General features: G+C 40.5%; 1 protein-coding gene across 1 annotated transcript; it reads left to right on the forward strand.

Annotated features, from left to right (window-relative positions):
• The first annotated feature begins 3,053 nt into the window (after nt 1-3,053).
• On the forward strand, nt 3,054-13,749 carry trpc6b (transient receptor potential cation channel, subfamily C, member 6b). Its single transcript, XM_037678309.1, has 10 exons — nt 3,054-3,794; nt 5,742-5,927; nt 6,076-6,240; nt 6,546-6,762; nt 7,565-7,792; nt 10,748-11,012; nt 11,102-11,297; nt 11,445-11,651; nt 13,422-13,497; nt 13,595-13,749. The coding sequence occupies exons 1-10, from the start codon at nt 3,054-3,056 to the stop codon at nt 13,747-13,749; spliced, it is 2,436 nt and encodes an 811-aa protein (XP_037534237.1).
• Nucleotides 13,750-15,375: the final 1,626 nt, after the last annotated feature.

Genomic DNA, 15,375 nt, shown 5'->3' on the forward strand with positions numbered 1-15,375 from the left:
TATATATATGTGTGTGTGTGTGTGTGTGTGTGTGTGTGTGTGTGTGTGTGTGTATGTATATATTGTACTTATTTGTTAATTGTTAGGCTTTTTAATCTGGGACCTGAGTCTGAATTTCGCACTATAAACATGCAAATATGAGCTGGTATGACAATAAAAAATATCTTTGAATCCTTGAGTAGTAAGTGTTGACCCTTATCTTTGAACATTCACACAAACTGGTCTTTTTAAATCTTTAGTAGAAGTTGTAGTTTTAACATTTTGTACTGACTAATATCCTTCCTTGGTATGAAAGTCTATAGTCAAATATGAAAGTGTGTGTGTGCCCTTTTGCTTTTCATATCTGATTGCAACAGGAATCACTAGGATTTGATAAAATCTACTTTGTTCGTTTATTTGCTGCCGTTATATCGAGTTGTACAAAGGTAGATGGATACTGAATATTCACTGTACTAAAAATGCACACAAACGGCTAGTCTCATTAGTAAAAACGACAAACCATTACTTGTGGCCTGAATACTGACATTTTCTGAATAAGTTATAAAATGATAATTTTGCACCTTGCCTTACAAGAATGTCACTTTTTGTATGGTTTTGATGGCTTAACTACATTTTGGGTTAAGTTGGTGCTGTGTAATCATATGAAATTAAACGTAATTCAGTATCCAGGACGCACCTTTAAATCTGCTTAAAGCCGCCCACTGGGCGTGCAAACGCATGCAGCATGAAAACATACGCTGGGATGGACTGTGGCTGAAAGGTTGTCTTCAAGCCGAGATGGATTTTACTTGAAAGGCAACTGACCATCAGTGGATGCTGTTATAATACTCTCATGATTCAAACTGGAATGATTGCAGAGACATTTGGAGGACCAATCCTTTCAGAGGTGAGTGTTTGCTAATGCTCGATTTTTCTGAATAGGCTTTTACATTAATCTTACCCATCATTAATAAAGGATGCCAGGTACCCATCAAATATATTTTATTTATTTTTTCAGTCCACTGATCCATCACTTTCTGACAAATATGATGGAAAAGCACAACAGATCTCTAAATTTAAGGAAGCAAAGATTCAGGCTTCTGTCTGTTTTCCTGTAAAAATAAACAATTTTACAGAATCTGAAGTAATTTTCATAGTGTAAATTTAATTTTGATTCAAACTTTAGAATTTTCTCACTTGCACTAGATAAACAGAAGGACAACTTTTTCCACAAACAATTGGACTAGCAAACAGCTGCATTATCTGCTTGCACTTTCCAGGTTGCTCTGTTGCGTAAAATTGTGTTAACATTAATTATGACTAAATGAAGGGGTCTTGTCATCATTTGACATCTGCATCAGTGCCAAAGCAATTCGCTCCAGAGATAACCGCATTATTTCAGGGTGATTACTGAGCAGAAAATAGATTAACTAGCTTGACAGTAACACAAGATGTAATTAGTACTAAAATAGCTGCTATCATTAGTGTATTTTTTGTGTTTTGTGTCATGCTTAAAAAGGCTTACATGGTAAAAGATTGCTTATATGATCTCAGACAGCAGCATCATTCTTTAGTTCGTATTCTAGAAGAGCTGAATGAATCTGTGCTGGGACAAGAGGTGGAGTGGATAAACAGTGCCATGTCATGTGATTAAAAAGAGCAGATGATGAATCTGTGGGTGGTGTCACACATGTAGCCCAAGTGCAAATTCAGCTGACGCCAAGCATGCATTCAGCTCTTAAATTATCATTTCCAGGACCCTTTTTTTGGAAATAGAGATGGATGAAAATACAATGTGAATGCTGACTTTGCAGAAATTCACCAAATAATAATAATAAAATAAACTGAGTTGATAAATTGGAAGCTAAAACGAGCAAAACTGAGGCCAAAATGAGCAGAACGCAAGCGAAAAGCTAAATGAATCAGAACACAGGCTGAACAATTAAAATAAGCAGAAAAGTAGCTAAAAGATGAAAGGGGACAGGAGCTAAAATTTGATAAACAGATACAAAATATAAACTTAGCAAAACAGTTGCCAAAGTTAAAATAAGCAAAATAGAAGTTAAAGGTTAAAAAAAAAAAAAAAAAAAAAACATTAGCTAAATTTAGCAAAACACTTGCTAAAACTAAAATAAGATGTCAAATAAGTAAAACAGCTGCTAATAATATCATACCTGAAGCTAAATGTAGCAAAATCCAGTGAAAGTAGCTAAAATTAGCAAAATTGTAGCTAAAGACTTAAAAAACAGAATAGCAGTTAAAGCATGAAAATAGTGGCTAAAAGTAGCAAAAGAGCAGCTTACAGCTGCAGCAGAGTGTTAGCTAAATTAGCAGAAGTATCCATCCATTCATCTTCTGCTTTTTCCAAAGTTGGATCGCTGGGGCAGCAGCTTGAGCAGGGAGGCCCAGACATCTCTTTCCACTGCCACCTCTTCTAGCTCTTCTGGGAGGACCCCAAGGCGTTCCCGTGCCAACCGAGAGACAGTCTCTCCAGCGTGTCCTGGGTCTTCCCCTGAGTCTACTCCCAATTGGACATGCTTGAAGCACCTCCCAAGGGAGGTGCCCAGGGAGCATCCTTACAAGATGCCTGAACCACCTCAACTAGAACCACCACGCTCAGACGTATGCAAGACAAGGGATTCAGTTGTCACAGTCCTTGTGTAAAGCCACTCTTGAACAAGAGACAGCTTCAGAAGCGTCTTGCCTGGGACTGCTGCTGACTGGTCCAAAGTTATGTTCTCTGATGAAAGTAAATTTTGCATTTTCTTTGGAAATCAAGGTCCCAGAGTCTGGAGGACTCTAGCAGAAGTAGACTAAAATAAAGCATGCCGAAGCAGATTTCTAACAGAACAACATTTTTGAAGAAACTGGAGATCTGGATGTATTTCTGTGGAAAATTTGAATAAAGTGAAATATTTAAAAAAGTATCAAGCTACCAAAAAAAAAGTCATAGCATACTTTTCCCAGATGAGCTGAATGTTTAGACATTCTGACTCAGCACTCAGAACAATAGTCAACGTTAGCACCTGCCTCACATGACAACTTAGAACAGTGAAGGAAAATCCACAATGTCGATGGAACTTTTAGGCACCAAACCTTGGAGACGGACGGCTCGGGGAGCTGGCTACCTGTTTCACTCTCAGCCGTCAGCCTCTCTTCCTTCGACAGAGGAGCGTTTTCTGGAAGCTGTGGAAAATGGAAATCTTCCTGAAGTGAGGCGGCTCCTGAAGGAGCTTCCACTACTCAATGTCAACTGTGTTAACGACTTGGGTCAGAATGCACTGCAGCTTGCAGCTGCCAAGGGACATTTAGAAGTTTGCAAACTTCTTCTTGAGAAGAAAGAACTTGCCAGAATAGGGGAAGCTTTGCTGTTGGCCATCAGTAAAGGTTACATCCGTATAGTAGAGGCCATGTTAAGCCACAAGGTCTTTGCAGATGTTGGGAGGCTGACAAACAGTCTCAGCCAGTTGGAGACACGGGATGAGGTTTTTTCTTGTGACAACAGTGGCACATATTTCTCTCATGACACCACCCCCCTCATCCTGGCTTCACAGTGCCACAAGTATGAAATAGTGCATATACTTCTCACAAAGGGGGTCCGTATTGAGCGTCCCCATGACTGCTTCTGTCAGTGCAGGACTTGTTGTGAGCAGCACGGATGTGATGCTTTTAGCCACTCAAAGTCTCGAATCAGTGCGTACAAAGGTCTGGCCAGTCCAGCGTACCTTTGTCTCTCCAGTCCAGACCCCGTGATGGCAGCTTTGGAGCTGAGCAAGGAGCTCGCAGTCCTGGCAAACACCGAAAAGGAGTTTAAGGTACAATGTTTGACCTCAAATGTACACATTACTTTTCTATAAACACTGTAGCTCCATTTGGAATAATAATAATTAAAATGTATATATATTAATAAATTAAAGAAGTAGTAATGGTAAATGTTAAGTGTTAATTGTTTTTGAAGATTTTTTTTATTTTTTAAATGAAGGAGCTGAAACCATATTAACAGTAGCTAAAAATAAAAATTGGGGAGAACAGTAGCAGTAAATTTGGAATATTGTGGATTTTTGTGTTTTCTTTGTTTGTCATTTTGGACCTACATGTGTTTTTATTAAAATAATACAGTAAAGGAAAATTAATGTTTAAAGCATGTTTAGCAGCAGAAGTGGTGGTGCAGAGGCTAGAGAAGTTAGGCGTGTGATTGGAAGGTCACCGGTTTAACTCCCTCATCCATCCATCCATCCATCCATCCATCCATCCATCCATCCATCCATCCATCCATCCATCCATCCATCCATCCATCCAGCCAGCCAGCCAGCCAGCCAGCCAGCCAGCCATCCATCCATCCATCCATCCATCCATCCATCCATCCATCCATCCATCCATCCATCCATCCAGTCAGCCAGCCAGCCATTTTCTTATTCTGAAGTCGGGTTGCGGGGGCAGCAGCTTGAGCAGGGAGATCCAGACATCTCTTGCCACAACCACCTCTTCTAGCTCTTCTGGGAGGCCCCCAAGGCGCTCCCAGGCCAACCGAGAGACATACTCTCTCTAGCGTGTCCGGCTTCTTCCCTGAGTTCTCCTCCTGGTCAGCCATGCCTGAAGCCCAGGGAGCATCCTTACCAGATGCCCGAACCACCTCAACTGGCTCCTCTCGATGTGGAGGAGCAGCAGTTCTACTCCGAGTCTCTCCCAGATAACTGAACTTCTCACCCTATCTCTATGGGAGAGTCCAGCTACCCTGCGGAGGAAACTCATTTCATCTGCCTGTATCCACAATCTCATTCTCTCGGTCACCACCCAGAGCTCATGACCATAGGTGAGGGTAGGAACGTAGACTGACAAGTAAAAAGAAAGCTTTGCCTTACAGGTCAGCCCCCTCTTCACCACAGCGGACTGGCACAGAGTCCGCAATACTGCAGACGCTGCACCAATCCGTCTGTCAATCTCACGCTCCATTCTTCCCTCACTCGTGAACAAACCCAGAGATACTTGAACTCCTCCACTTGAGGCAGAACCTCACTCTCGACCCAAAGAGATCAATCCACCCTTTTCTAACTGAGGACCATGACCTCAAATTTGGAGGTGCTGCTGATTCTCACCCCAACCATTTCACAGTCAGTTGTGAACCGCTCCAGTGAGAGCTGAAGCTCATGGCACTATGACGGCAACAGGACCACATCATCTGCAAAGAGCAGAGATGGATTCCTTCTCTGGAAGGATTCAGAGGTTCGAAGGACGCCCTTCACTCCCTGGACCGACAACATCAAAATGTAAGTGAGAAAGGTGAAGCACACCTGCCTCCACCCTCATTTGCCCCACTCTGGGCCCTTGAGCAAGGCCCTTAACCCCCACCATCTACTCCCCCAGGCATCCGAGATGGCAGCACTCTGCTCCACACAGAGGGCTGTGGTATAGCTCGTGATCTGCGGTTGTGTCAGGAAGGGCATCCAATGTAAAAACAGTTTCCAAGTCTTGGTGTGAGTTAGTTTGCTGTGGTGACCCCTGAATAAGGGAGCAGCCAAAAGAAAAAAAAAGGCTAAATCTGACATAACAGTAGCTAAAAGCTACAAATGAAGCATAGTGAAGTTTTTCAAAGATTAGAAAAATTCCTCGTTAATTTAATAATGGAAACGATCTGAATAAAATTAAACAACAAGTGTAAAAGTTTCAAAACATAGCTGAATGAGCTGAAAGTTTTGATATATGCACAGTTAAAATAGCTGAAAGTATGGTTTGTTTCTCTTGCTTCCATGTTCGTATGACAGAACGAGTACGAGAAACTGTCGCTGCAGTGCAAAGACTTTGTGGTGGGACTCCTGGATCTGTGTCGAAACACACAGGAAGTGGAGGCCGTCTTAAACGGTGACGCCGAGTCCTGGCCTGACTCCGACACCTTGTGCAGACCAAACCTCATCAGGTTAAAACATGTAATAAAATACGAAGTAAAAAAGGTAAGATTATCAGATAATCACCAATTGTTTTAATATTTTAGCTCATTATTGACCAAGCAATATTCAAGTTTTATCCATTTTTTCCTTTCCATCTTTATTTCCTTGTCACAAACAAACACACCAAATGATCTTATGTCTCTTGGAGCAGTTTGTGGCTCATCCAAACTGCCAACAGCAGCTGCGCTCCATCTGGTACGAGAACTTGTCCGGACTACGCCAGCAAACGTTGGCCTTTAAAATTCTTCTCTTCATGGGTGTAGCTGCTGGACTGCCTATCATGGCTTTTATTTACTGGGTGGTACCGTCAAGTAAAGTGAGTCACATCAAAGTTCACGCATTTCTTTTCTTAAAGGAAGCGTTTTATAATCTGCTAAAGAATCTTAAACTGGTTAATAATTCAGGATATCTATGTGTTTCTGTTTAAATAGTCAAATAAGCAAACATAAAAACACTCATCTTTTTGCTGATTAGGTCGCTGTCGATCACAGCTTAGTTGGAAACAGGGCTTGCTTTCACAATGCAGACTTTGCATCACTTACATACAGTTTAATATAAGTTTATGGGTATTATAAAACTACAAGTCATGTGTTTTTTTGCTTTGCCTTCCTGTGACGTCAGCTGGGCAGACTCATGTGTGCACCCTTCCTGAAGTTCGTGGCTCACACGGCTTCCTTCATGATCTTTCTTTGTCTGCTGGTCCTGAACGCTGCAGACCGCTTCGCAGGAACGTCACTGCTGCCCAACATGACCGCCCACGACTACCCCACTCAGCTGTTCAGGATGAAGACCACATCCTTCACCTGGATGGAGATTCTCATCATTTCTTGGGTCATAGGTCACAACTTTTCCATCACAACTTCTTTTTCTTTCATTCATTTTTTGTGTTAAAATACCTTTCACTCTTCAGATCTTTACTTTCTGTACATTATAATGCTTTATTAGCCTTTTTTTAAAATCTTATTTGTGATGATTGAAGTCACTTAAAATGGGTTGAAAGAATTAAAAAACAAAAAAGTCCAGATGGCTCACCGCCAGCAACCCACCTGAAGCTTGACTGGACTGGACCCAGCCGCCACGTCGCCTCCTGTTTTTCGTTTTGTTTTTGACGTGCCACATGTTTCTTTCACTTTTGCAGCTTAATAATAGTTTTGGGTTTCCTGTGACTTATTTGCAGTAGTAAATAAGTAGTAAATGGTAGAAGCATAAATACATGCTCCTGATGTTTTGTTGTTCTTTTTTTATTGTAAATATTAAGTGACTTTTTTTGTGAATATGATATAGCGTCTTGAGTTCCTAGGACGTCACAGCGACTAGTCAACTAGACTTTTATCATGATGAAGTCAACTTTAAAAAAAATATGAAGTCGTGCAGCCACTACTTAAGACCAGAAATTTGTGTTTACCACATTCAACACAACTCAATGACTTAATTTCCAACAACCAAATAGACAGATTAACATTTTTACTTAGTTCTAGAAGTAAGGTTAATTATCACGTTTTACTGATATGAAGTAACAGTAAATTATATGTAATTTCAATTAAAGTATTCATGACGTGTACAGTACATGTTTAACATGAATTTTTAAAGAGAGAAACTGTGCATCTGAACAAAATAATGCCTTTTATCCCCCCCAACAGGTAAAATATGGGAGGAGTGCAAAGTTATTTGGTCCCAAGACATCAGAGAATACATTTCAGAACCCTGGAAGCTTCTCGACTTCAGTATTTTGTCCATTTTCTTGAGTTCCTTCGTTGCCAGATTAATGGCTTTCTGGCACGCACGTTCTGCTCAAGGTTACATTGACGAGCACCAGGCTGACCAGTCCAACTTCACTTTGCCCCTTGAGGTACAATATTTCCAGCTGGGTAAGTGTGATTCACTGAATGACAGCCATGTTTTGTGTTGGATGATATTGATTACCTGTGGTGGCCATTTTGAACTGGATTTGCTCCAAAAGTTAATCACCCAAAACAACAAAGTTCTTGCTCAATCATCCAGGTATCCTTAGAGAACTTTACTAATTGGCTTTTATGTATGTGAATGTTCCTGTAAAGTGCCCTGAGACAACATTGTTGTGATTTGGCGCTATATAAATAAACTGAATTGTATCAAATCCAATAATTCCCAGAAACCATCTTAGCTCCAGCAAACTGGTTGGTCCACTTAAGGAGTTTACTTCTTGGTGGGGAAACAGTTTACTGGAACTCCTCAGACTGATGAAGCCCTCCGGATAGAGGGTGAAACATCTCTATACAAAAGAAACTGTCCAGATGACCTGACTGAGAATTATTGGATTAATCACCCAAAGAAAGAAAGAAAGAAAGTGCTATTCATTGTTGTATGTTTCTATCCAGTGATGAAATTAGTTCTTTGCATTTAACCCATCAGACATGAGATACACACAGGTGGAGCAGCGGGCAGCTGTGTAGGTGCCTGGGGAGCAAATTAGGGATTAGGCGTCCTGCTCAGGGACACCACGACATGTGCTTATGGCGGGGAGTTGAACCTGCAACATTCTGGTCCCAAATTGGCTGCCTTACCATTACACCATCTCGGCCAAAGCTTACAGCACCTAGTATCCCAGCCAGTCTCCCATCCAAGTACTAACCAAGCCCAATCTTACTTAGCTTCCGAGAGCAGACAAAATCGGGTGAGTTCAAGGTTGTATGAAAACCAAAAATGTCCATGCTCAATAATCCAGGTATACAATCCAACAAAGATGTCAGGTCATCTGGACAGTTTCTTTTTCTGCTGAAACATTTCATCTTCCATCCGGAAGGTTTCACCAGTCAAGGAAACACACAACACAAAACTGATTCTTCCCCCAAGCAGCTTACTCCAAAGTGGAACAAACCAGTTCTGACCTCTCTAAGTGGCTTTAAGAATCTGTTGGACTCCTGGCAGGGACCAATGCAGACATGTTCCTGCTTTTAGTTTTCTACATTGACCTTAGAATCTAGCTGTTTTTTGTTACTCTTCTTTTTTTTAGCCATCCTAATGAAAAAAAAAAATCTGTATGACTTTTTAGAACTGTTTATTGTTGTCGCTGTTGTCCATTGTTGTCATCATTCTTTGTTGAAATCAGGTCTCTCTTGTAAATGAGTCCTCGAGGCTCAATGGGATTTACCTGTCTAAATAAAGGTTGAATGAAAAGTTATGTTGGTGCTAAGATGGTGTCTTTGGCACGCCCCATCCTCCGATGCCGGCCCTCTTCCTCGTTGACAGTCATGTCAAACTGGTTCAAAACCAAAAAAGTCCATGCTCAATAAGGGGTTGTATGGTTGTAAACCTGGGACATTTGATCATGAGCAGCCTCGAGCTACGAAAAAAATGCTTCTGAAATTCCTTGATGGCGATTCTGCACGGAAGGCAAGTTTCCCTCACGCATTTCATATAGTAACTGCTAATAACTACAACCTGTACATGTCTGGAACAGGTCCCTCTTGTATATGAGTCCTGGTGGCTCAATGAGGCTAGCCTGTATAAATAAAGGTTGAACGAACAACTACTCTGAAAATGTCCATTGAAGTTTGTTTGTAGTTCACAAGATATTTTACTAACAGATAAACAGGACTGAGTCCTATAGTTAGTGCTAAAATTTTAAGCCAAGATTTCATGTAGTAAGTAGCACATGTGGTGTGAATGACTTTTAGCTTTAACCACAACTGGTTTTAGTAGAGTATCTGTAAAACTGACTAGGTTGAAACCATTCTTGTGTTGTTTTTTTAAGTCAGTTTGCTGTGGCGGCCATCTTGAATTGAGTTGACTTCAAAAATGTGTCGGTTTTAGAGGAACAGCCATTTATCACTTGGTGAAAGTTTCATTAATTCAGTGGCTCATGAAATATTTTGCTAACAGACGGACAGAGTTAATGGCAAACAAGATTTCTCACAGTATTTTAGCACCCAGGTATGTGTTGGGGATCAGACTCAGCTACTACTATTATCGCCTTTCTTCTGTTTTTGAATGTGTCATGGCAGTGGCAGCCATCTTGAATCAGACTGACTCCAAACTTTAGTCAGTTGTAGACACTTGTTACTTTTTGCATTAACATCTGTCCAGTGGTTCAAGATATATTATGCCAATAAACACCCCCCCCCACACACACACACACAGCTATACTATAGCATGTAAAACACATGCTTCAAGTATTTTTTGTGTGATTTTGACACGTTTGTTTGACATGTGAACATATATTGCCATCAAAAATCCAGATTTTTTTCAGTAAGGGAACACTTTAGGGCGGCCCGGTGGAGCAGTTGTTAGAGCTGCTGCCTCTTAGCCAGAAGGTTGCCGGATTGAATCCCAGCCAGGGGCCTTTCTGTGTGGAGTTTGCATGTTCTCTCCGTGCATGCATAGGTTTTCTCCGGGTACTCCAGTTTCCTCCCACAGAATAAAAACATGCATGTTATTCTGATTGATAACTCTACATTGTCTCTAGGTGTGAGTGACAGAGTGAATGGTTGTTTGTCTCGTTTGTCTCTATGTGTCACTGTGATGGACTGAAGACCTGTCCAAGTGTCCCCCACCTCTCGCACAGTGACTGCTGTAAATGGGCACCAGTGACCCCCACGACCCAAAAAGGAAGTAGCGAGTAAAAGATGATGGAACAATTTACACACAGAAACAAGCAAACAATCTACGTTTACTCCACTATTTATACGACTATAACTATCAAAATGTATGAGACATAATCAGACGATGGCAATACTTAGTTTTAGAAGGATTTTAAAATATTAGTTTTGCTTTGCTTTTGTTTTTAAAACCAACCCACTTTGTACCAACCAAAAACCGAAAGGATAACATTTCTCTCTTCCCAGCGAGAATTCACTGGACGCCCTCAGACCCGCAGCTCATTTCCGAGGGCCTCTACGCGATCGCTGTGGTTCTGAGTTTCTGTCGCGTCGCGTACATCCTGCCTGCCAGCGAGAGGTTCGGACCTCTGCAGATCTCCCTGGGCAGAACAGTGAAAGACATTTTTAAATTCATGGTGATTTTCACAACAGTTTTTGTTGCATTCATGGTGGGAATGTTCAACCTGTACTCGTACTACCTCGGGGCCAAGCACAACGTTGCGTTTACGACGTGAGTGCAGGAAATCTGCATTACGATGTTGTCCTGGACTCTACTGGTGCACGACTAAAACTCCTTGTCCATGTTTTCCTGTCCTCCAGAGTGGAAGAAAGTTTCAAAACCTTGTTCTGGGCCATCTTTGGACTGTCAGGAGTGAAGTCAGTGGTCATTAACATCAACCACAAGTTCATAGAGAACACAGGTTATGTTCTTTATGGGGTGTACAACTTCACCATGGTGATTGTTTTGCTCAATATGCTCATAGCGATGTTCAACAGCTCCTTCCATGAAATTCAGGTATGACTTAACCACCAACTACTTTTATTAATTATTCTCTATTAATTCATTTTCTCCCCCATTTAATGTCTTTTATCTATTATCACTCATGGTCAACATTATGTTTTTCTCCATCTCATTCCCCCTCATTCTTATCTGGCGCTGCAGGATGATGCGGATGTGGAGTGGAAATTTGCCAGAGCCAAACTGTGGTTCTCTTATTTCGACCACGGTCGAACGCTGCCGGTGCCCTTTAACCTCGTACCCAGTCCCAAATCTGTTGTTTCCCTTGTGATGAGACTGAAGAAACTTCTGTGGGATGTACCGTCAAGCAAAAGAGAAGCCAACCCAAATGATGAGATGGAACTGAACAATGTAAGACTGCTAAATAAACATTTTACGCATGAAGGTTTCCAAATATATGTTACTGGACAGAAAATAAGAATTATATCCATGTGTAAGATATACATAAATACTTTACACAACCCTCCTGCTGTCATATACCCATTGCACAGTTCTATAGCTGCATGAAAAGTAGTTCTCATGCTTTTTGTTTCTAATCTTAGTTCAGGAAACCCAAAGAGCTGAAGGATGCATGTCGGCTTCCTGCTTGTCATCAGGTAAAGCAGCTTTCATTGCTTTATGCCGACTAGCTCCTTAATATCTGTGCTGTCCACCTGACTGCAAATTGTCTCGCCTTGGAAAGTTTTGCATTAAGTTTGGTAAAAATGCAACATGCACTATTATAAATTATTTCAGCACCTCATATTCAGGAGTATAAGCTGCTAACAGGTTGGTCCCATTACTGATATCAGCCTCAAGTACTTGTACTCATAAAAACTTCCAAATGATTCGGGCCGATACCAGCTTTATACTTGATGACATCATTTACTCTCCCACTTTGAAAGAAATGAAGGACAAAAAATAAATAAATAAAACTTTACCTTATATATGCTTCCATTAGGTAAAGTTATTAAACAGCAATTATATTTGTCCATAAAACCCAATGAATCCAATCAGCTACTTAGACTACAAGCATGTCTTAAGACATAAAAACCTGGATGACCCTAAATGTTCTGCTTTTAAACTCAGACACGACTGAGGTTTATATATTTGGACCCGAGCATCTTAGGAATACATTTTTCAGTCTTTCTCCCAACTTAGATGGCATTAATTTGGCCTCCAGCTCTAATGTTAAAAATGTTGGTGTTATTATCGATCAGGACATGTCTTTCATCCCCCACATTAAAAACGTTACTAGAACTGCCTGTCAAATCCAGAATTGAATTCAAAATCCTACTTCAAACCTACAAAGCTCTCAACAGCCTAGCTCCATCTAATATTACAGATCTTATTGTCCCATATTTTCCTAACAGAGCACTTCACTCTCCAACTGCAGGTTTTCTTGCGGTTCCTAGAGTTTCCAAAAGCAGAATGGGAGGAAGATCTTTCAGTTATCAGGCTCCGCTCATGTGGAACCAACTTCCAGTTTCTGTCTGTGAGACTGACACATTGTCCAGTTTTAAGACTTTACTTTTTGATAAATTCTATAGTTAGGCTTCATTTGTCATGCTGTCTTAAGCTTAGACTACTGGAGGACAAATTGACCTCATTTCTTAAAATGAATTGTTAAAATTGAATAGTTTTCATTTGATACTATTTCTATCTCAACGTGATTCTTGACCTGCCATTGTGTAGCTGTTCCTAACAAACCCAGCCAGTTGAAGCAGATGAACGCTTGTCCTGAGCCTGGTTCTGTTAAAGGTTTCCTCTTTATGAGGGAGTTTTTCCTTTCCACTGTCGCCTTCATGCTTGCTCAAGATGAGAGTTCTGTGATGGAGTCAAAGCAGTCTGCTCCTCAGATAAATAATGTTCAATTATTATTTTTATATATGAATGTTTCTGTTCAGTGCCCTGAGATGACTTCTGTTGTGATTTGGTGCTACATAAATAAACTGAATTGAAAATTGAACTACTTAAAACATGTTCACCAATCAGCAATAAAATTACTTGAGAAGGTTTTTTCAATCAGAAATGCTCATTAAATTAAATCAATTACTGCACTTTATTTCTTAACTAACTTAGTCTTATTAAAATAGTTGGATCATCAATGTAACACTTAAATTGTGTTTTTTTTCCTTGCAGAAAGTAATGGCTTGCCTCATTAAAAGATTCATATTAAAAGCACAGACAGATCCAGATAAGGATGAAGTGAATGAAGGTAACTGCTTCTCTGGTTTGGATCGCCACATTAACAAAAAAAAAAAAAAAAAAAAAAAGAGGTGGGGAAAAAAAACTTTTGTCTTACTGTCACACAGGTGAGCTGAAAGCCATCAAACAGGACATCTCCAACCTTCGATGTGAGCTGCTGGAAAGAGGAGACCAGAGCATGAATCCACTGGCTGAGCTCGTCAGAGAGCTGGATGAGGTTGTTTGTTACGAGCAGGACGAATCAGTCAGTGTAATCAACTGACATGCGTTTAGAAGAAGAAGAAGAAGAAAGTGCTCATTGCTGTATGTTTCTATACAATGATGAAATTAGTTCTCTGCATTTAACCCATCACACGTGAGATAAACCCAGGTGGAGCAGCGAGCAGTTATGTAAGCGGGGAGCAATTAGAGACTAGTTGTCTTGCTCAAGGACACCACAACATGTGGGCATGGTAGAGAGTTGAACCTATGACTTTTAGGTCCCATTTCAGCTTCACTTCTAGAGCGCCACAGCCACTGTTTATTGGAATTTCTTGAATTATCTCAGTAATAAGACATCAAATCAAAGTCAAAATGCTTAAAATGTTACTGTTATATATACTGTACAAGTGCTGGTCATAAAATTAGAATATAATGAAAAAAGTTTATTTATTTCAGTAATTCCATTCAAAAAGTGAAACTTTTATATTATATTCATTCATTACACACAAACTGATATATTTCAAATGTTTATTATTTAATGGTGATGATTATAACCAACAACTAATGAAAACCCCAAATTCAGTATCTCAGAACATTAGAATATTGTAAAAAGGTTCAATATTGAAAACACCTGGTGTCACACTCTAATCAACTAATTAACTCAAAACACTTGCAAAGGCCTTTAAATGGTCTCTCGGTCTAGTTCTGTAGGCTACATAATCATGAGGAAGACTGCTGACCTGACAGTTGTCAAAAGACGACCATTGACACCTTGCACAAGGAGGGCAAGACACAAAATGTCATTGCTAAACAGGCTGGCTGTTCACAGAGCTCTGTGTCCAAGCACATTAATAGAGAGGCGAAGGGAAGGAAATGATGTGGTAGAAAAAAAGTGTACAAGCATACCAACCAAGTCCATGCTCAATAATCCAGGTATACAATCCAACAAATTTCAGTCAGGTCATCTGGACAGTTTAATTTTTTGTTGTGCTGAAACGTTTCACCTTCCATCCAGAAGGCTTCATCAGTCAAGGAAACACACAACACAAAACTGATTCTTCCCCCACCAGCTTACTCCAAAGTGGAACAAACCAGTTATGTTGGTGCTAAGATGGTTTCTTTGGCACACCCCCTCCTCCAGTGCCGGCCCTCTTCCTTATCGACAGTCATGTCAAACTGGTTCAAAACTGATTTGTTCCACTTTGGAGTAAGCTGTTGGGGAAATAATCAATTTTGTGTTGTGTGTTTCCTTGACTGATGAAGCCTTTTGGATGGAAGGTGAAACGTTTCAGCAAAAAAAAGAATAAAAAGAAAAGAAAAGAAACTGTCCAGATAACCTGACTGAAAATTGCTGGATTGTATGTATACCTGGATTATTAAGCATGGAATTTGTTGGTTTTGAACCAGTTTGACATGACTGTCGACGAGGAAGAGGGCCAGCACCGGAGGAGGGGGCGTGCCAAAGAGACCATCTTAGCACTAACATAACTGGTTTGTTCCACTTTGGAGTAAGCTGTTGGGGGAAGAATCAGTTTTGTTTTGTGTGTTTCATTGACTGACAAAGCCATCTGGATGGAAGGTGAAACGTTTCAGCACACACACACAAAAAGAAACTGTCCAGATGACCTGACTGAAAATTGTTGGATGTACAAGCAATAGGGATAATTGCGCCCTGGAGAGGATGGTG

The sequence above is a fragment of the Nematolebias whitei genome, chromosome 6 (genome assembly GCF_014905685.2).
Source record: "Nematolebias whitei isolate Nwh7 chromosome 6, NemWhi1, whole genome shotgun sequence".
NCBI classification, from domain to species: Eukaryota; Metazoa; Chordata; class Actinopteri; order Cyprinodontiformes; family Rivulidae; genus Nematolebias; species Nematolebias whitei.